We start from the raw sequence: 20,473 nt of genomic DNA, 5'->3' as shown, positions 1-20,473 counted from the left end.
AATAGATGACCGTTCACCTCCACTGCCAGTACTGTATATTCAAGAGGCACAGTTAAAGTAATGTCCAACAGCCCCCAAGAAAAGGCATTGGCTTCAAATTTGTGCATACATTTACTGTAGTTGGTTATTCCTAAATGACAAAGGAGAGTCCTAAATAACAGTGTTAAGAGATATAAAACTATGCACCCTCTCACCCTACTGATCCCTTTCCCTACTCTCTTGCCCCCTTTTCCCACTAGGACAATCTACCATCAACCCTCCTGTAGGAAGGCTTCTAGGAACGGGAGACAGGAGAACACCCCACCCCTAGATTTGCTCCCCTCAACACATGGTGATCTACTGCCCTGTTGGAAGGATTCTGATGTATTTTAATATCTTAGTATTGTTTATTGTGTTTTTGAGGTATGCATTTGAATATTACTTGTAAGCTGCCTTGGTAGATCTTGAAAGGCGCATGATAAATATAACTAATTGTAATAAATAAAACAACTAGTTGGCAATAATAGTCACAGTTAGATCATCGATAGAACTAATTCTTCCCTCATCCCCAACAAATTAACACAATATGAATTTCACACGCAAGTGGTGCAACTTGTTTTACCACTATAAAGGAGTCTGCCTTTATAAATCAGCAGGAGGAATGCAATGTATTCACAGAACCATAGATTTGGAAGGGACCCCGAGGGTCATCTAATCCAACCCCCTGCAATGCAGGAATCTCAAGTATCTCATACATGTAAACAAATGGAAACGTCATGCTGCTAAACTGCATCCCATCAGAATGCACGCCAGCAGATGAGAGGGCTAGAATGGCAAATAGAAGCATATGGAATACAGGCATGCTTGCACAATGAGAAGAAACAGGATGTGACCTATCATTTCCAGTGCAAATATTGACAGGTACAACACCCAGCTGTTACATTATGGAATGCAGATCAAAGTGAAGACTGGAAGAAGCTGCTTAACTATACAATAGAGGCTGGTTTGCATCTAGTTGCTACAATGCTCATTGGAAAGGCTATCCAAGATGGCCCTGCCTCTTCAGTTTAGGAAAGGGGACAGAATTACAGATTGCATTCCACAGTATGAGTATCCTTTCCCTGTCCCCATTTCCTGGCTTATTTCAATGTGTAAAACAATGCTGGTGCTATTCAGCTCTGAATAGTTGTTTCAGGGACTATTACTACTAGGTGTCAGTGACAGGGAAAGAGCTTAGGGGACCAATGGGTCACCATGCAATTCTTCAAGAACAGATACACCCAACACTTTACAGACAGAAAATGCTCAGGTTTCAGAGTACATCTCTGAACATGCTACTAGACTGCCCAATAGGAACAGACACTGTCACAACCAGGAAATCTCACACATTAAAGATTTAATAATAATAATTATAATAATTATAATAATAATCAAAAAACGACAAGTGTGTGCATTATACGCAAGGTCTGTTATCAGTGCTCTTGGTTAGCCGTTTGCTCTTTAAGTGTCGGAGGGCTGAAGACAGAGGATGCAGTGTGGATGAAAATCCCATCTGTGACACTCTGAGAGAGGGAGGGAGGGAGGGAGGGAGGGAGGGAGGGAGGAGGGTAAGGGACTGGAGAGGGTTCAGAACCGGACAAAGGTGGCATCAATCTGCCGGACAGTTGGAAGGGCCAGCATGATTTTGCGTCGGTACTGGGGATCTTTTTGCAGTGGGTTTCGCTCCAGGTAGACAGTTTCCAAGTTCTTGGCTCCTTTCAGCTCATCCAAGTCGCTCCAACACTCAATGAGGTTATCATTCATCTGGGTAAAACACAAAAGAAAAGTGCCAGCAATTCTTGAGAGTTGGTAAAAAATAGACTCTTAATCTCGGGGTCATGGCCCTAGATGGGCCAGGGCTTTTCCTATTAAGTCTGATGGCACAAAAGCAATCCATGCTGCTGCAGCTCCCAGACGACTGGTATAATCTAAAGAGCAGTCCTTAGGCCTACCAATTATTCGAGTCCAGTGCTTCCCATGCTGTGGCTCTCATATGCATGTAAATTCAGTGTATGGGAATGACACCCACTCTCCCCAAAACACAGGACAGTAATTTTGTTTGAGCGCTGTATTAAAGATGCGTTTCTGGATCCCCAATTTCTGACCACTTGGTAGGACAGCCTGGAATTGAAGTTCTGTCACTGCAGAACTTTAGAAAGTTGGAAACTCTCCCACACCATCAGAGACTGAGTACTAGATCAGGTTATCGGGGTCTTAAGCCACAATTCAAAAAACGTAAGAATAGCCTTCTGTATCAGCCAATGTCCCGCCTAGTCCAGCTCTTCCTGTTTGGAGAGTAACCAACCAGATACCTATGGGAAGCTTGCAAGCAGGACATGAGCACAACAGTACTCTGCCTACCTATGATTCCCCAACAAACACTGCCTCTGACAGTGGAGGCCAAACATAGCCATTGTGGCTATGCTGCTGGTCCGTAAGCACTTCTTGGTCTCCCTCTCATAGACTTACCCAAAATTCTTGGAGCTCTGTTAGATGGGTAATATTTTCAATTTTTTTGATCCTGTTGGCCGCAATGTCCAGCATTGTCAATTTATTCTGAAACAAGCATAAAGAAAACTTTAGTCTCTATTTTCATTCTTGTCTTCTTGCAAATTGTGCATCCTTGGACGAAACATTAATAGGCGTTAAGGGACATGCCATGTAGCAAAACAGCCAAAGCCAAAGTTCAGCAACCATACATACTGCAGAGTCTACTACATATATATTGCAGAGCATATATATATACTACATATATGGCGCCATCCTTGTACACGCCATTTAGTATATATATATACTACATAAACCTTCTTGACCTTTGGCATCTAAACACCAAGATTGGACAAATTTACTGAACTGGCCAGAACTAGCAGGCCAATTAGCACAACCCATTTCCCAAAATACTACTCGTGCTCTGGAATTCCCTCAATATTGCTTTATATAACCAAGCGTGGCTAAATACAAAAGTAGATAGTAAAAAAATACAACCCTTTGTTTGTTCCCCTTTGGCAGAAACTCACATTCACATCACTCATCCTCCTCTCTGGTCTTCTGCTTCCTCACATTGGTTTCCCTACTTCTATCCAGTACTGTGTCCAAAATTATTTACCTCTCTTGTAACTGAACACATTAACACCCTTTCCTAAATCCTCACACTACTAGCTTCCTCTTCACCACACAAGCTTCTTTTCCTTACCTTCAAACCCCTCCATAGCCTTCCTCACTTTATCTCCACACACTTATAACCAGACATATCCCTGCCTGTGGCTTACAGTCATCTATCTCCAATCACCTTCAGTAATCCAAAGGTCTCCTGCTCCCTCAAAAGACTGTGCTTACACGCTTACACACACACACACACACACACACACACACACACACACACACACACACACCTCTGTGCTCTCCTTGTTGCTGTCCCCTATCCTTCAGTTGCCTTTCCAGGATGTCTCTATGATACAACTCCTTCCTTCCTTCCTTCCTCAAAACTCACCTGTTCCATGAAGCCATTAGAACAACCACCTAGTCCCAATGCTCTACTAAAATTAAGCCTATACATGTGTAACTAGATGGGACCCAGGTGGCGCTGTGGTTAAACCACTGAGCCTAGGGCTTGCTGATCAGAAGGTCGGCGGTTCGAATCCCTGTGACGGGGTGAGCTTCCGTTGCTTGGTCCCAGCTCCTGCCAACCTAGCAGTTCGAAAGCACGTCAAAGTGCAAGTAGATAAATAGGAACCGCTACAGCGGGAAGGTAAACGGCGTTTCCATGTGCTGCTCTGGTTTGCCAGAAGCGGCTTTGTCATGCTGGCCACATGACCTGGAAGCTATACGCCGGCTCCCTCAGCCAATAATGCGAGATGAGCGCGCAACCCCAGAGTCGGTCACGACTGGACCTAATGGTCAGGGGTCACTTTACCTTTACCTTTATGTGTAACTAAAATGTGTGTTCTTTCCATATTCCCCCATTTCTGTCCCATTCCTCTGTTGCCTCCCTTGCATCTGTGTCTAGTTTATAAGTCTCTTGGGGTAGAAACTTGACTGCTCATTCTTTGTAAAATGGCATGTACAAGGATGGCGCCAAATAGATAACAATAAATAGGCAACTCACATTGTTTTCCAGCCCCTCAATGACTTCTATGCCATTATGGCTAAGGTACAGCTCCCTCAAGTTCCCCAAATTCTGCAGCCCTTCAATCTTGGTCAACCGATTGCTCTAGGGTGGTGATAAAAATGGATTAACATGACAGAACCAGACTTTTCAGGTAAAAAATTTACACGTCTCTCTATTGAACACACTGTATTTGCATGGCACATTTTATACAAGACTTGGGAGTCATTGTGCAGCTGCACAATATCACATGTACACCTTGGCCCATGTACATTACTTTAAATTTTCATTAACCCTTTGCATAATTTCTGATGCAGTTCGAACAAATAATGTATTAAAAATCATATATTAAGAGGAAAGCATGCATACAAATGAAAATATTAGTGACAATATCATACCAAAATGCATTAGGAGAAATTGCTTGTAAAAATCTGTACATTAATCAAAACTGCATACACAAATGTGTTTATTAGAATAAATTCACACTAAGATGCTGAAGAATTTTCATTTCTTTTCAGACTGCAAGTTGCTGAAGAAATGTAGAGAACTCATTTTTAAGACTGGAAAATGATAAGCTGAGAAAACTGGTTGACAGTTCCTTCCTTCCACAATCTGAACTATAACTACCATATAATCGCCTCCCTTCATTCATAGAGGTTACTGGTCTTTTTGTCATTCTAGTTTCGAAAGGTCTAAACTGCTGCAAAGTTCATATGATGGGGAAAAGCAGACATGTTAAATGAATAAATAAATGGAATGGGAAGCCCAGGGCTGATACCTGTATACTAAGCACTGTTAAGTTTGTCAATGCATCCAGGTTCTGAAGCTTGGTGATTTTGTTCTTTCCCAGAAACAGGCTGTCCAGATTAGTCAACGCATCAATATTCTGAATTGCCTGCAAATTGACCACAGTAAACATTACAATCCTTGATTCTAGCAAGCAAACCTCTTGCAACACATTCTCTACTTAGTAAGACTGTAGCACAGTCAATTACCAATCATCGCCTCACCCACTCTTTTATCACAAACTTGTATACTGAAGGTGGGTTATGAGATTATTCTGATCAGACGTCTCATGCTGTACGACTGACTACTTCAACTTTGTACTGGCCAAGCAAGCTGAACTAACACAGTACTGTATACATACTTAAGCTGTGGGAAAATGCTGCAGAATAGCAACTTTCAGTTTCAAGTTTGAGTTCTTTGTCATTTGGACTCCCAAAGAAGTTCTGAGAAGAAATTCCTTAAGAAGGTAGAATCTCAGAACAAGTGGCCTACAGAATCCCATTAGCAGGATGTACCTTCTTAATTATTAAGCACCTAGGGAATCCATGTGAAGCTGGAAAAATGAGGTAATTCCACCTGGCAAAATATTTCAGCATTGTCAATAAAAGAAAGAAAAAGTATCTTATGTTTAAGAGTATTTTTCAAAACAAGCGATTACATGAAGGAACTGGAAGACAGTATGCCGGCTACCCAATATAAATAGTTATTAGCCATATTTTTTCACTGATGTTTGATTATTATGGACTAGAACGGAGAATATTCTGCTTATTTTGTGCCTCAAAATTTCATTTCATCTTCTAGCTCAGGGGTCAGCAAACTTTTTCAGCAGGGGGCCGGTCCACCGTCCCTCAGACCATGTGGTGGGCCGGACTATATTTTGAAAAAAAATATGAACGAATTCCTATGCCCCACAAATAACCCAAAGTTGCATTTTAAATAAAAGGACACATTCTACTCATGTAAAAACATGCTGATTCCAAGACCACCCACGGGCCGGATTTAGAAGGCAATTGGGCCGCATCTGGCCCCCGGGCCTTAGTTTGGGGACCCTGTTCTAGCTTAAGTTGTCGCTTTCATGTAACAAGTTCCACTCAACTTCTTGTTGCTTATCAGCTGCCCCCCCCCAAATTCACAGTTTCTTAATGTACTATCTGATCTTGCCAAGTCTATGGTTTGGCTTTCTTCCACCTTCAAATCTATGCTGTCAGTAGTATAGTTAGTTACAAGCCTTTGATCCTCCAGTACTTTTCAGTTTTGGTCCCCTTACGTAACAACCTGAAGTTGTCTTTCAGTGTGCTGCTTGAAATGCCAGCCACAATCAACACTGTGATGAGTTTCCCTCTTGCATTTTAAAATGTTTTTCTTGAGTTATTCTCAGAAGGGGGAGCAACACATTTTTTAACAGATATCAGGGAGGTTGCCAAGGAAAGCATTTGGAGGCCAAATGGATACTTTTTCTGTGCTTCTTAAGTCTCCCTCTAGAAGTCACTGTTGCAGTCAGCAGCACCACATTTGCAACCTGAAAGTTTTTACTTCTCCCCACTCCTGTCTGATATGGCTGATTTCTCAGCTATACAATGACGGATCCTCAGCTATACAATGACGGATCAAATACCTACCCTGATTCGATTAGATCCCAGCTCTAACATCTGTAATTGCTGTAAGTTGCTTAGATTCTCAATTTTGCTGATTTTATTGTTCACAAGGAAGAGTTTCTTTAACTGAGTGAGCTGGTCCAGCCCCTCAATGTGTCGTAGAATGTTAAACGAAATATCCAGGACCCTAAATAGGAAACAAAGGAAAATACTTTAAAATGTAGACATCTTCTAAGGTACTGTATAGCATCCCAATCTTGCTCCAAAGAGCTCATAGTGTTATATATGTAGCTGGTTCCTATTTTACCTTCACAACGACTCAGAGGTGGGGTATGATGAGAGAGTATGAGACTGGCCCAATATCACTCAAGTGAGCTTCATGGCTCACTGGAGGTTTGAACTTGGGTTCCTCCGGTCTGAATCTGTAACTTCACTCTTTACACCAAGGGTGGGGAATCTGTAGCCCTCCATATGTTGTCGGACTCCAATGACCATGAGCCCCCCCCCAGCAGAATGGCATGATGGGGATTGTAGTCTGGCAACGGATTGAGGAAATCAAAGAGCTTTGTATATACTGGCTGAAATGAAGCTTCTGCAGATGGGATGGTAGTTTGTACTGTAGTCTCTCTTTATATGAACAACAGATTTGGCCACTCAAGCAAAATCAGAAACCATGGTTTGTACTAAGTATAGTTAGGCACAATATCTGAATTAACAATACAATTGGTGTCTGCATGAAGCCACTGTCTTACATAACCATGCAAGTTACAATAGGATCTATGATCCAGGAAAAAAAGAAGCATGTTACAATGAGGACAGCCATTCTGAAAGAGGGAGACAAATATGGGAACATCTCTCACCAGTACTGAAATAACTTTCCTGTATTCCAGTCAATTTCCAAGACAATTCAAAGTGCTGGCAATTACTTTTAAAGCCCTTATATAGCCTAGGTACTCACTCAAGTTCTGTCAGGGCCTCCAAGTTCTCAATCTTTCGAATCTGATTGTCATAGAGATCCAATTCTCTGAGACTTTGCAACTGTTCCAGATTCTCAATGCACTTAATCAAGTTCTGACGGAGACAAAGAGTCTGACGGGTGGAGTGAAGATAAACAAAGATGTAAAAACAATAATGCACAAGTCTCACTCCCAACAGATGCACTTAATACTGTGTATGAAACAGCTTTGAAAATAAGTTCTCTGCAGGTGGATGCTGCCCTCACTCAAATTATTTGTTCATCTCCTGCTCCTCCACCAATTCCTAATATCTCCACCCATTCCTCACCAGAAGATGACTCCTGCAGCGGCCAAAATGGGTTACTGTGCATTTTCACTGGGGGGGGGGACATGTTGCCAATCTTGGCAGTCTTTGGGCCAGGAGAAAATGAAATTTCATCTACAGCACACCACTGCTGTAGATTGCCAAGGGGAGGCCCAGCTATGGAGATAGAGAATCAAACTGAACAAATTACTGAACCTCCCAATGTCCTTTATAAAGCCTAAAAGCAGCTGTGGAGACCCCAAATACGTTCAGGTCAATGAGGCTTCCGCTCATGCCACTTTCCAGCTTAAAATTGCCCCTGAAGTGGATATTAACCCCACTTGGGAAATATTACAATAATAATAATAATAATAATAATAATAATTTATTATTTGTACCCCACCCATCTGGCTGTGTCTGTATTGTGTCTACCTTTTCTCATGGTGAAACTATTAGTAGCTCTGTGTGTGCATGAGAATTTGAATTGGGAAAAATGCTTAGGGTATGGCGAAGGGTTGAACATTCCTTCACCCAAGCACTGCTCCCTTGAGTTAATTCCCTCAGTGGCTGCTTTCAAATTTACTTTTTAAAGAGTTCAGGAAATCCAGTCATGGTCTTTCTGCATCATTTGTAATATGACCCACAGTGGAATGCTACTAGTGTACCTCTGGGTGCCCTCTGCTTCCCTTTTCTCAAATGCAGTCTTTATTCCATTACGCTGCATCCCTCTAGCCAGAGAAATATAGCACAGTACTTTGGCTGCCATGCATACTCTCAGTTACACAACCATGGCAGAGCCATTTCAGCTCAACTAGAGAGGGCTCCTTAAGAGTCTCACCTTCACTTTCTTGAGAACCTCAAACCCTTCAATCTTGCCAATTCGGAAGTGATTCAGATCAACATCCTGAAAGGCGATAAAAAGCCACAAGCTGTCTTAGTATTCACACAAAGGTTTATTTCAATATTACTTCTAAAGTAAGTAGCATGAAGGTAGATTGTAAGCCTATAGCATGTGGGTTGCAAGGGTGGGTGATTACCATCACAGTGTGCAGAAAAGCTGGCCTTTGTTAACTAGATAAGGGCCTTCTGCTTAGAGCAGACATACCCAAACTGCGGCCCTCCAGATGTTTTGGCCTACAACTCCCATGATCCCTAGCTAAGAGGACCAGTGGTCAGGGATGATGGGAATTGTAGTCCAAAACATCTGGAGGGCTGAAGTTTGGGGATGCCTGGCTTAGAGAGAAACAAATCAGCACAATTGCTGTGCAGGACTCACATCTCTTCCTAAAAGAAGGGGCTCTGTGCCGAATATATTACATCTTTTTCAGCAATCAGGAACACAAGTATTTGGCCCTATTTTTATTCTGTGGGACAAGCCCAGCTCCTACTCAACTTTGCCATGAAAAGTACACAGTGATGTCAAAGCTCGTTCTCTTCATGCATCAGCCAAGCAAGTTGGTCCCCCCCCCCCCCGGTTTTTAAAAAGCACATGTACATTTACGTAAATATGTAAACAAATCCACATCTGTCAACACACAAAGCCACCCAATTCTTCCTTCTGGTTACATTACTACCATAGTACAGTGGTTGCTCGGTTCTCGAACAAAATCCATTCCGGAAGCCCATTTGGCTTCTGAAACGTTCAAAAACCAAGGCGTGGCTTCCCATTGGTTGCAAGAGCTTCTTGCCCTCAGTGGAAGCCGCATCACACACTTGGGGTCTGAAAAACGTTCAAAAATGGACGTTTTTGGCGTTTGAGAACCAAAACGTACGACAACTAAGGTGTTCGGGCACCGAGGTTCCACTGTAATGAAAATCCTGTGGGGATAGTGTCAGTTACATGCTTTGTAACTATATGCTTAGAAATACACCGTGTGTGCCATTTGCTTTTGCATTTTGGGGAATGGGACACACAGAGCAGGCAACTAATTCCTTTTTATAGTCTTCTATAGGGAAAGTGGAGCCCTTTGACATGCTGTCTAATCAAAAGTTTTCCTCCATACCAACAGATCTGAAAACAGCTTGACAGTGCAGATCTTCAAAGACAAAAAGGAGAACAGCAGATCCCTTTTTGTATCAACTTTCCATCAGCAAAGTATCTTGTTGCCTTTGAAGCTCTCTTCCCCAGTTTCTCTGCTGTTGTGATCCAGCTCTTCTCATACCAAGTACCTGCCCCACCATTGCCCTAGATCTCAGCACAGAAACAATATATACATTTTAACAGGGGTGACATCTGTTAACTCTTGGAAAGAAATTCTTGATCACACAGGCTTCAGAGTTCTTCCTCTGTGGGCCCTTCCCATGCATTGCTACAATGTAAATTACAGTGAATCTATATTACCTCTGCTTCCGGATCCAGGCTAATCGTCTCCATATCCACTGGCGTCTCAGCTTCAGCTGCAATAGAACAAATGCACTCTGCTTTAAGCCCATGGTGCTCATCAACTGAACTCAAGCTTGCAATGTCAGCTGTCCCAGAGGAGAAAGAATGCCTTCAAAAGAGAGAGGGAGCACCTAACGTGTTCAGACTGGATTAGGCCCCCTAACCTGGTGGTCACGTTGCCAGTAAGAGGTGTGATATACACTGAAGGAAGCAATACTAATGAACCCTTCCCCCCAAAAAATGTACATTTACAACACTGCACTAACAGAAGTTTTGCTTCAGTGGTTAAAGGAGGAAGGTCATAGCTGACAAAGTGGCTAATTGTTTGCACAAACGATATACCGTATTTTTCACTCCATAGGACGCACCTAGTTTTTAGAGCAGGAAAACAAGAAAAAAAATATTTTGCTTTCTTGAATTGTCCTAGGCATAGCAGCCAACTCCTAGAGGCCTAGGTGCCTTTGTCCCCCCATTAAATATTTGAGGAAGCTTCTTTTGCAAAGGGGGAAAGCTCCATTTTTTAGGATCAGCTCAAAGTTGCTGAGTTTCCTTGCAAAGGGGAAAAATCCTGTTTTTATGGGGTTCAACTCACAGTTCTGCAGCTTCTCTAGTTTCCAGACAGATAATCTAATCAGCCAGTCACATGTCTCCCTCTGCAGACAACAATTGAGGCCTAGGCAAGGGGCCGGGAAGGGAGCTAGCTCTCTGATCTCCCTCCCCGATCTCTTGCAATCAGCTGCTGAGCGGGTTTCTTTCAACATGCTCATTCCCTCTCCTTAGCCTTTAGCTCTTTCTTTAAAAAAGCACGATCTGCCTTTAGCCCCTGGGCAATTCAGCTCCAGGGACCACGCATTCACTCCATAAGATGCACAGACATTTCCTCTTACTTTTTAGGAGGAAAAAAGTCCATCATGGAATGAAAAATACAGTAACTGTTACCAGAATTGTTAGATTAGTCACCGGCCATCTTTGCAGCCTGCTCCCTTTGGGTAACATGGCACAGCTCTTGGAATGGAAGAAACTAAAATCAAAACACCAATTTCTTGGACTAGTTACCTGAAGAACTAGAGCCATATTCTTCATGATTAAAGTCAGCCAGATATATTTGCAAGCTGTATTATTAGGTCTCACTTTTTTTCATTAGAGTACACTGAGAACCTGGTATTACCAGCTTTTTGAAGAAACCGTTTTGCTGCTTTGATTCCCCCCCTTCAAAACCCAACCTCGTTCCTAAATGCAATTCTCACTCTGTATGCATGAGTGGAGGTAGACCTGAGATTTGTGCTGAATAATTCATGCAAGCTTTCCATTTGGCAGGTGGGTGGATTCTCTCCTTCACGTAATGTTCAGCAACATAAGCCCTCTTCAGGCGTTCAAGCCTCAACACAATAAGCAGGAACAAGCAGGGGGGAAAGGAACTCCAGGTGTATAGCAATTTCCATCAAGTTCACCAGCCACTTTAGTAAACAGAAGCTGGTATTGTGATTCAAGTACTTGGTGGAAATTGTTATATAAAACATGTTCCCAATGAAGGACGTTTCCAAAATGCATCAGCCAAAGCAATTGAAGTTTCTTTCTCTTTATTTAAAAACAAAGATTGTCAGCAGTGCTTTTATTGGTTTTGCGGTCTGTTTTTGCTTTGGGAGAAGAGTCGAGGGGCTCCAATCTCCTCTGTCACCCCCCCCCCCCAGTTTCACCACCTTTCAAGCATGGAAGGGCAAACATTGACAGTGGGGAGCTAACTATACTTTTGCAGGCTCCCCAAGCAATTTACAACCCTGAAATGTCAAGGTTTTTAGTTGTGCACAGAACCTGCACGAGTAAAAGGAGCTTCCTACTATAGATGTTGCTTTCCCAACATGTGGCAGGAGAAGCAAGCAGGGATGCAATGGAAGGGACAGGACTAACAGGCTCATCGCAATCTCCCCCTCACCCAATGACAAACTTGTGAACAAATAATGACTCAGGAAGGCTACAGAAGCCATTTATTCCAGCACACAGGATTTGCTGCCACCCACCGAACCATTTGCTACCGTCCCCTCTTGAGCTGGCCAGTTCCCCCTTGCTCTATCTCAGGCTAGGGGAATCTTTAGCTCTCCAGATTTTGCTGAACTGCAACTTCCACCACCCCATTGGGGCTGAAGGGAGTTGTAGTTCGGCCAAAGGTGCCCCACACCTGCTCTCTTATGTGCAAAGCCACCCTCTCTCCTCCAAATCCTTTTCTGCAAGCTTCCACTCTCAAATCATCAGCTACAGGAAGCAAGAAGGGCCAAAGGAAAGAAAGGTGTGGGGAAAACTACTGGATGCTCTTGCCTATTTACTCTGCTACAATCAACTTTTATGTCCCCGAATTCCATACACATTCCCACCACCTGATAAGCACTGGATTTAACTAAATAGTTGTGCTAGCGGGAGCCAGCATGACAAATCCTGCTTACCCACCCCCTCCAAAAAATGGCTTGTGTGTGTGTGTAAGGTTGGGAGAACGCCAAAAGCAGCGTGTAGGGGAAGGAGAGGGTCACATTCCCACCGTCAAGTAGAAATGCTTGTGCTGACAGAATGATCATAATAGCACTGAATTCCTCGCAGTATATTTCATTCATGGACAAATATAGATAGCAATCCGATTAAATAATAGTTGCCTAAGCCACCAATGTTCTGAAATCCAGTAAAGCAAAAATTCCTGCATTTTAGGGATTGAGCAGGATGCAGCTCCAACACAAGTCTACAAGCCAGCAGAGGAGATACTTTGCTGTGAAAATGTCATCATTCAGTTAATACTGAAACACATACAGAGCAACCACCTGCCCACCTCGCTTATTATTAATTTAGCATATATTCATGATCAAAGTGGTTGTCACAATCTGTTGGGAAGTCAGCTGACATTTTTGCCACCATGTGGTTGAGGCTGAAAGCAAATTCCCTCTGAGCGCACCACAGGGACGTAGGCAAAGTACAATAAAGGAGCTCAAAATTGTCAGAATGCCAAAACTGCACATGTGCAGGAGATGAAATGCAGGCTGCAAGTCCTCAGCCCAAAACAAACTGGGCTGAAAGAAGCAGGCTGGTGTGCCAAACTTGCATGCCAGATTATGAACCCGCCCCAGGCCAGGATTAGAAAAAACCCAACAGTGGTCTTGGCAATTAATACAGTCATAATCCTAGTTATGTTTGCTGCGGGTTGCGTACACCATGGGTTACGAACTCGCCGAACATGGAAGTACCGGAACAGGTTACTTCTGGGTTCGGCGATTCACACATGTGCAAACGCACCGAAAGACATCACATGCATGCACAAAAGCGCCAAATCGCACAGCGAGCATGTGCAGAATCGGCGCTTCAGGTTCTGTACTGCACTGGATGCGAACAGGGCTCCAGAACTACTAGTCATTTGTGTAACAGTAGGCTATCTCAGCATTAGGAACACAATACTAGAGCTTCTTCCAATCATCTCAGTTACTCCCAGTTGCACCCATTGGTGCAAAGCAGTTTGTTCAGGAAGTTCCTGCCAGACTCGCAGCCAGACAAATGCTGCAATTATGTCTAGATTTGTTCACAGAATTTTCAAAATGCATGATAGGACTGGGTGAAATATTGTCCAAAACTGGTATGAAGTTCACATTGTGATAATTGTTTCATAATATTTGAGGTGGCAATATATCGCGAATCACCATTTGTGTAAGAGCTAGGCGATATCTGGTTTTCAACATCGTGATAACTCACCAGCTAAACACTGCAATGTTATCAGCAGCTAAACCTCACATTATCACCAGCTAAATATAATCATTCCATCTCAGATATTAATTGGTGCATCTGCCATATTATTAGTGTGATATTCTAAACACAAAACTCTTGCTCTCCTGTTTCACAACTCCATATAACGTATGCCATCTGAAATAGATCCTAGGAACAACAGATGTTTCTTATGCAATAGGTTGGAAACAATTGGCAAGATTCAACTACGGCAGTGATGGCCAAACTTGGCCCTCCAGCTGTTTTGGGACTACAACTCCCATCAGCCCTAGCTAACAGGACCAGTGCTCGGGCCACCCAGCCTGGCCGTAGGGCCGGCCCTGAGCATGACCAGTAGTCCAACATTTAGAGAGTACCATGTTAGCTACTCCTGCTTTAACTCATCTCCTAAAACTTTAAAATGATGGGTTATGACGTCTTCAAGTGTATACCAGCATAACAGTTTACCTGTTGAATTATCGCCATTCTGTTCATCCCTCAAACTCTGTTGACTGAGGTCTGTTACTATGCAAACCGTTTGCTTCTTCCCTTCATCGTCTCCCGACTCTTCAGACTCAATCCTCCTGTCAACTGTGTAAAAGAAACACTCTGTAATTAAGTTTTATTTCTGGAAGGGAGCAAACAATGAGACACATGTAAACTACTAATGGTATTAAAGCAGGTGTGGGAAACCTGTGACCGTCTTGCAGCTGCTGGACTCCAACTCCCATCAGACCCAGCCAGCATGACCATTGGTTAGGGATGATGGGAGTTGTAGTCCAACAACAACTGGAGGGGCATTTCTCTGCCAAGATTTTTGGACATTTTTCTCCACCCAGTCTGCAGGTATAGATTATAATTACGGTACAGTACTTCATGTAACACATGGCATAGAAATCTTTCCAAGACACCACCACAGTCTTCAGGACTGCTTTGGATGTTATGAATTTCCTGCACATAATGTGTATGTGAGAAAAAGAGGACAAACCACACACAGATCGCCATGTGTGATCACTGCATACACATCTAGCTTGCCATATGTACCCAACATCACAAAGTCCCAACAGATGTTTAAGAAAACAGTAGCTGTACAGAATTTGACAAAGTAACCTAAGTATATCAAGTCTACATGGAGCTTACTTTAAATTCACCTGCTTAGGGACCAAGATGCGGGACAAGATGACTCATTTTTAAAATTTCTGTGCTTAATCTGCATCACAGTGGATTCGATTACTGTTCAGGAGGCAGCTGATACAGCAAGTATGGGCAGGAGGCAGATCTGTATCTACTAGTAGATTTCAGGATGATTTGCAGTAATTCAGGTAGGGTTTCTAAGTTCCAATTGTTAAATAAGAGCAACAACAAAAGAACCCTGCCCCAAATAAAATAAAATATTGGGCTGCTAAAATGAAGAAAGCTAACCAGAAATGAACTTTTGTGTTAAATAACTGTGAGGTTATTCTAGTACGGTACTGAAAACAAATCCTTAGGTTCAAAATGTGTTCAGAGACACCCTTTAATTATAACTGTACATCATTTGCATTTGCTTCTTGTCAGCAGATTTTGGGGTTCTAGTAAAAAACAACAGATCCAACAAGCTTGAACTCTGCCCACCCCTAGATTAGAGCCTGCCCTAGGATGTTTTTGATTCAAATGTCAGATTAGCTTCCGTCATAAACTTACTCTTTTCCCTATTTTTTTGGCACACCACTCTCAGTCTTACTTTGCACTTGTAATACAGGCATAATATTCACCTACCATATAGAGTTGCTGTAAGGATTACTGAAACAGTGCATGTGATGAAATTTCAGCTCTTAATAATTTTTGGTCTCTGCATAATAGAATTAGTAATGGCTGGGAAAAGTACTAAGAGGGTAGGATGAATATTCCTATTGTTCCTCAACAGAACCCAGATAGGGTCAATAGCAGTGCTCTTTAGCCTGATGGAGCACCCATGGTGTTTTGTTTTCCTGGTCTAATGCCTTAATATGGTTACTGCCCTTTGGGATTAAAAACCCCAGAGTAATATTTTTTCACAATTCATAACCCATCAGTCTTAAACACTAACAACATCAGCAATTCCTCCTCAAAGGTCCAATAACAGATTTCTCCTAAATCATTTTCCTGTCCCCACAAAAAGCAATCACACATGATTATTCACAGTACAAGAGAGTCATGCATATTAAAATTTCCATTCCTACACTACCATAAAGAACACCTCATTGCACTATTTCCCAAGGTACAGCAAAGCAGTAAAGCACTGAAGGGGAGGCAAGAGGCAGCATGTGAAGCAACTAATGGGGTCCCAAAGAATATAAAAGATCCCTGTGTGTGTCATCTTAAACTGCTGACACCAAGGATTCCAGTGACCACTTAGTGGTACCGCTTAATCTGGCGGGAGGAAGGGTTATCAGATACCTCTTCTTCGAAAAGATGCCCCCTATTTAAAATTATATTAACAGTGTCACACAGATAAGGAGGGATATATTTTGTAGGTCACGGTAACAGCGTAGCAGAAGCCAGGCACCCAAGTGTTTTTTGGGGGGGGGAATTGGGGAGGGGAGAGAGACCCAACAACCTGCATTAAAGAGAACATGCACTGGATATGGATATAGATTCGGGGAGGTTCTTACAGTCCCTCCTCTGCTTGGCATACACCCACAGTTTCCTTTGCCCAATACCATTATTCCACCATGCTTCCTCCCAATGCCCCCCCTACACCCATTGCAATAAGTAGGTTCCCCAACACACGGTGAGACTCCTCCACAGCGCCCACCTCCCGCATAACGCTGACGCCCAACGGCTCCTGAACCGCAGCCTCCCCGGCCCCAACCCTCGACCGGCCCCAATTCGGACACCGCGCGCTACGGCCCGGGCTCTCACCCTCCATCATCTCCTGCGCGCCCTCTCCGCTTTCCGTCTCAGCTACCGTCGTCGCCATAACGCTTTCCACCCCCCTCCCCTTTCCGGCATCAGACACAGCGCTCGGGACAGCCAATGGGCAGCTCGATCGGAAATGCCTGCATCCAATCACAGGGCCGGCTTCGCCGCAGCGGCTCCCAGGAGGGTTCTTGCGCCTGCGCCTGGACCCACGGCCTTCTGGGAAATGTAGTTCTCATTTAGGAGACTCGGCGGCAAGCCAAGGAAATACGGGTGGAATAATCTCTGCGGGTTGGATGGGCAGCGGATGTCCCCCGAGATGCTTGTCGGTCAGCTGTAGGGACGCTCTGTCACTGTCGCCCCTGGATTGGGATGTGAAGGCTAGCTGTCTCCATGCCAGCAATCCGGCTGACAAAAAATAAGAAGGGGGGGGGGGGACATAAGGGTGGCTAAAGGAAAATGGCTAAACTACATTTTCCCTGCCGTTCGCTCATTCCCGGAGATCCTGGGAGGAGGTATACTGCTTGCACTTCCTGTGTTGGATAGCTGGGTTTTGGTGGCTGATGTTAGTGTGCGGTCTATGGACTCATCTGTTTTTCTTCAGCTTTCATTGCAATGTTGTGCTGTTTACTCTCCCCGCCAGAAGTCAGTCAAATATATCAAATGCATATAACTATGGATATGCATGCATACACAAGTAGACCCCTGCTGGATCAAAGGAATATGTATAGACCAGGGCTGGCTCTACCATGAGGCAGAGGGAAGCAGCTGCCTCACAGGGCAAATTCCAGCAATTGGTATTCAGTGGCACACTGGCTCTGTATATGGAGATTCTGTTAGATATAATGCCCAAATGACCATGTTGAGAGACTAATTCTCTGTTCGTTTGTCTCATCTCTTTTATAAACCATCAAAGTTCATAGCATTTGTGGCAGTGAATTCCATTAATTAATGGCTTGTTATGTGGAGCTTTCTTTTGTAATGAGCCAGAGTTGTTTAAATATTTATTATATCTGTTAGATACTTTTCTCTCGGAGTGACCCAAGGCATCTTAACATTTAAAAAATAATCAAAATCAATCAAAATCTAAAAACACAGCAAAACAGATTATTATTATTATCTAGTGTATTTATATCCCATCTTTCTCCCAAATTGGGATTCAATATCACCTTCTGAATTTTCCCCTCCAAGGAGTGGAGCCATTGTAAAATCCCCAAATCCCACCCCAGCCCAGCAGCCCAGAAGGATACCATAGCCAATGGTATCAGCATCTGCTGAGATCCCCAACAGTGTCAGTCTGCATTTCTTAGTACAAAAAGTATTGATCTGATATGTAGAGATATTTCCTACTCTAATTAATTCAAGAGGCATCTGGAAGCTTTTCTGTCTGAAAAAAACATGCAGAAGGTTCATGATGTTTGTGTTATTCCTTCAGAGAAGCTGAGTACAGCTGGCTTAAACTGGGTCTGTTATCTCTTTCAGTCAAGGGCATGCTGACTATAATAATAGGCCAGAAGGAGCCTGGGTTTCACTTTGTCTTTCTATATCTCTTCTGGTGTGGTGGTCTGTATATAGTGTTAAGCTTTAGTCTTATTATAAGTTATTGTAAGTTTAAGTTAAGTCTGCTGCAACTGGATTTCTTATGAACAGTGCCAATCCTGAATGTACTGGATTTGTGACCATTATGCCCATTTGCCTTCAATAGCAGTAAAGCTCTGTTGGATGAAATATTAATTGCCTCTGGTCTATTTTTTGGGAATCTTGCAATGTGTTTAAGTTTTTGCTCTGCTCACTATACATTGGAGTTCTGCTCTGGATCACTATGAGTAGAATTCCATAGCTGCCAAGTTTTCCCTTTTCTCGCGAGGAAGCCTATTCAGCATAAGGGAAAATCCCTTAAAAAAGGGATAACTTGGCAGCTATGGTTACAGGTAGGTAGCCGTGTTGGTCTGGATCGAAGTAAAATAAAAAAAATTCCTTCAGTAGCACCTTAAAGACCAACTAAGTTTTTATTTTGGTATGAGCTTTCGTGTGCATGCACGAAAGCATGAAGAAGTGTGCATGCACACGAAAGCTCATACCAAAATAAAAACTTAGTTGGTCTTTAAGGTGCTACTGAAGGAATTTTTTTTATTTGGCAGCTATGGAATTCTCTGACAGATCATGCTCCCAGAATGTTTTTTTGCTGCTCTGATGGGTTCCTGAGGTTGAGCAGAGTGCTGAGGAGGACTGGCTGTACCGTGCCAGAGTTTGCTGTGTTTGCTGTGAATGAGCGAAGGAGTAGCTGTGCCAGAATGCCAGAGGATGAGGAGGACCTGGAGAGTCTCCGTGGCTGGGCAGTGTGGTGGAGTGGAATCCGGCTGTGGTGATTTATGAGCCGGGTGAACTGTAGCTGACCAACAGGCATATATTCCCACTGTCCAGTTCCTGGCATATATCACTCACCAAGGTGACCTAAGCAGTCTCTGTTCTATAGCCAGACTTAAAGCCAGATTGAAATTAGATCTAGAATAGATAATCCATTTCATCCAGGAAGCCCTGTAGCTGACACTTTGCCAAAGAAGGGAAGATTGGAGACTGGTTGAAAATACCATGGGATTCAGGGAGGTAGGGTTTTTTTTTGTTTTTTTTTTAAAGGAAATCTCACCACTGCTTCTTTTAGGAAGCTATTCCTGGGACTGAAGAAGCTCAGTATATTGGCCTTCATCCAGCCCATCACTGCATCCAGGCACTGGTCCAGAACTCGCACAGCCTCATCTGATTAAGATGTAATGGAGAAGAGCTGAGTGTAGTCAGCACCAGCATATGGATGACGTCCTGCAGAAAGCTCCTAATGATTGTTCCCAGCAGCTTCATTATAGATGTTAAAAAGCATTGATGATAAAATGGTGCCCTGATGTACACCATAGCACAGGGGTGGCCAACTGCGAAGAGACTGCAGTCTACTCACAGAGTTAAAAACTAGCAGTGATCTACCCCCTTTTGGTAGGAAGGAGGAAGGCCCATTTTTAGGGGTTCAGGTCAGAGTTGTTGAGCTTTTCTGAGGCAGGAGGAAAGCCCTGTTTGGGATGTGTGTGAAGGGCTAAAAAGTTGAGCATTTTTAAGGGGAGCCAAGGTTGTTGAGCTTCTTTGGGGGGAGCCAGTGATCTACCGGTAGATCACGATCTATCTGTTGGCTGTGCCTGCCATAGCATATACACCATAGAGCCAATTAACACACCCACACCCCATCTTCTTACTCTCTGGACTCAACACTGCAAATAGGATCAGAAGCCCTGCAGTACAGTGCTTCCAGCACCTATCTCACAGAGTTGGTCCAGGAGAGTACCATGGTTAAAAAGCCACAAAAAGATCAAGAACAGTCCTACTCCCTCTGCCCTGCTCTCAACAAAGCTCATCCATGAGGCACCCAGGCTGATTCTGTCCCACTACCAGGCCTGCATTTAGACTGCAAAGGATGGGAAACTGGATTGTTCAGTGGGCTGGATCTTTACCTCCTTCACCCCCATGGGCCACCTGAAAGGTAGGCAAGGTCGCCTACCTGTCAGTCATCTGATGTCATAGTCCTCTGCCCTCTGCTTTCCTTTGCCTGCAGAGTTTGAAATCAAACTGCACAGGGCTTTGCCAGCTCTGATAGTCAGCAGCAGTGGGTATGTTGAAGTCCAGCAGGCTTTCCAGCTGTTTGACTACTGTGGTTGGTTGGCCTGCTGCCAG

At 43.5% G+C, this 20,473-nt stretch overlaps 1 protein-coding gene across 2 annotated transcripts; it reads right to left on the bottom strand.

The window, feature by feature from the left end:
- Positions 1 to 1,358: 1,358 nt before the first annotated feature.
- Positions 1,359 to 16,855, bottom strand: PPP1R7 (protein phosphatase 1 regulatory subunit 7). 2 transcript variants are annotated; one of them, XM_035133382.2, is made up of 10 exons: positions 16,763 to 16,855; positions 14,348 to 14,470; positions 10,106 to 10,161; positions 8,603 to 8,668; positions 7,463 to 7,593; positions 6,529 to 6,691; positions 4,902 to 5,018; positions 4,124 to 4,228; positions 2,488 to 2,574; positions 1,359 to 1,782 (listed from the first exon to the last, which is right to left on the bottom strand). In XM_035133382.2, the coding sequence occupies exons 1-10, from the start codon at positions 16,818 to 16,820 to the stop codon at positions 1,606 to 1,608; spliced, it is 1,083 nt and encodes a 360-aa protein (XP_034989273.1). In that variant the 5' UTR covers positions 16,821 to 16,855; the 3' UTR covers positions 1,359 to 1,605. The 2 variants fall into 2 exon arrangements, with proteins under 2 accessions (XP_034989273.1, XP_034989274.1); XM_035133383.2 differs by lacking the exon at positions 8,603 to 8,668 and having other exon boundaries at positions 16,763 to 16,835.
- Between the last annotated feature and the right edge of the window lie 3,618 nt (positions 16,856 to 20,473).

Source organism: Zootoca vivipara, chromosome 5 (assembly GCF_963506605.1).
Source record: "Zootoca vivipara chromosome 5, rZooViv1.1, whole genome shotgun sequence".
Taxonomy (NCBI): domain Eukaryota; kingdom Metazoa; phylum Chordata; class Lepidosauria; order Squamata; family Lacertidae; genus Zootoca; species Zootoca vivipara.
This window is presented reverse-complemented; position numbering and strand designations above follow the sequence as displayed.

Excerpts from the sequence above, each read along its gene's own strand:
- PPP1R7 (XM_035133382.2), bottom strand. The coding sequence starts at position 16,820 with ATGGCGACGACGGTAGCTGAGACGGAAAGCGGAGAGGGCGCGCAGGAG. Across the intron at positions 14,471-16,762 it reads CGCGCAGGAGATGATGGAGG|TTGACAGGAGGATTGAGTCT; the intron begins GTGAGAGCCCGG and ends TCTTTTACACAG. Across the intron at positions 6,692-7,462 it reads GAGGCCCTGACAGAACTTGA|GGTCCTGGATATTTCGTTTA; the intron begins GTGAGTACCTAG and ends TTTCCTATTTAG.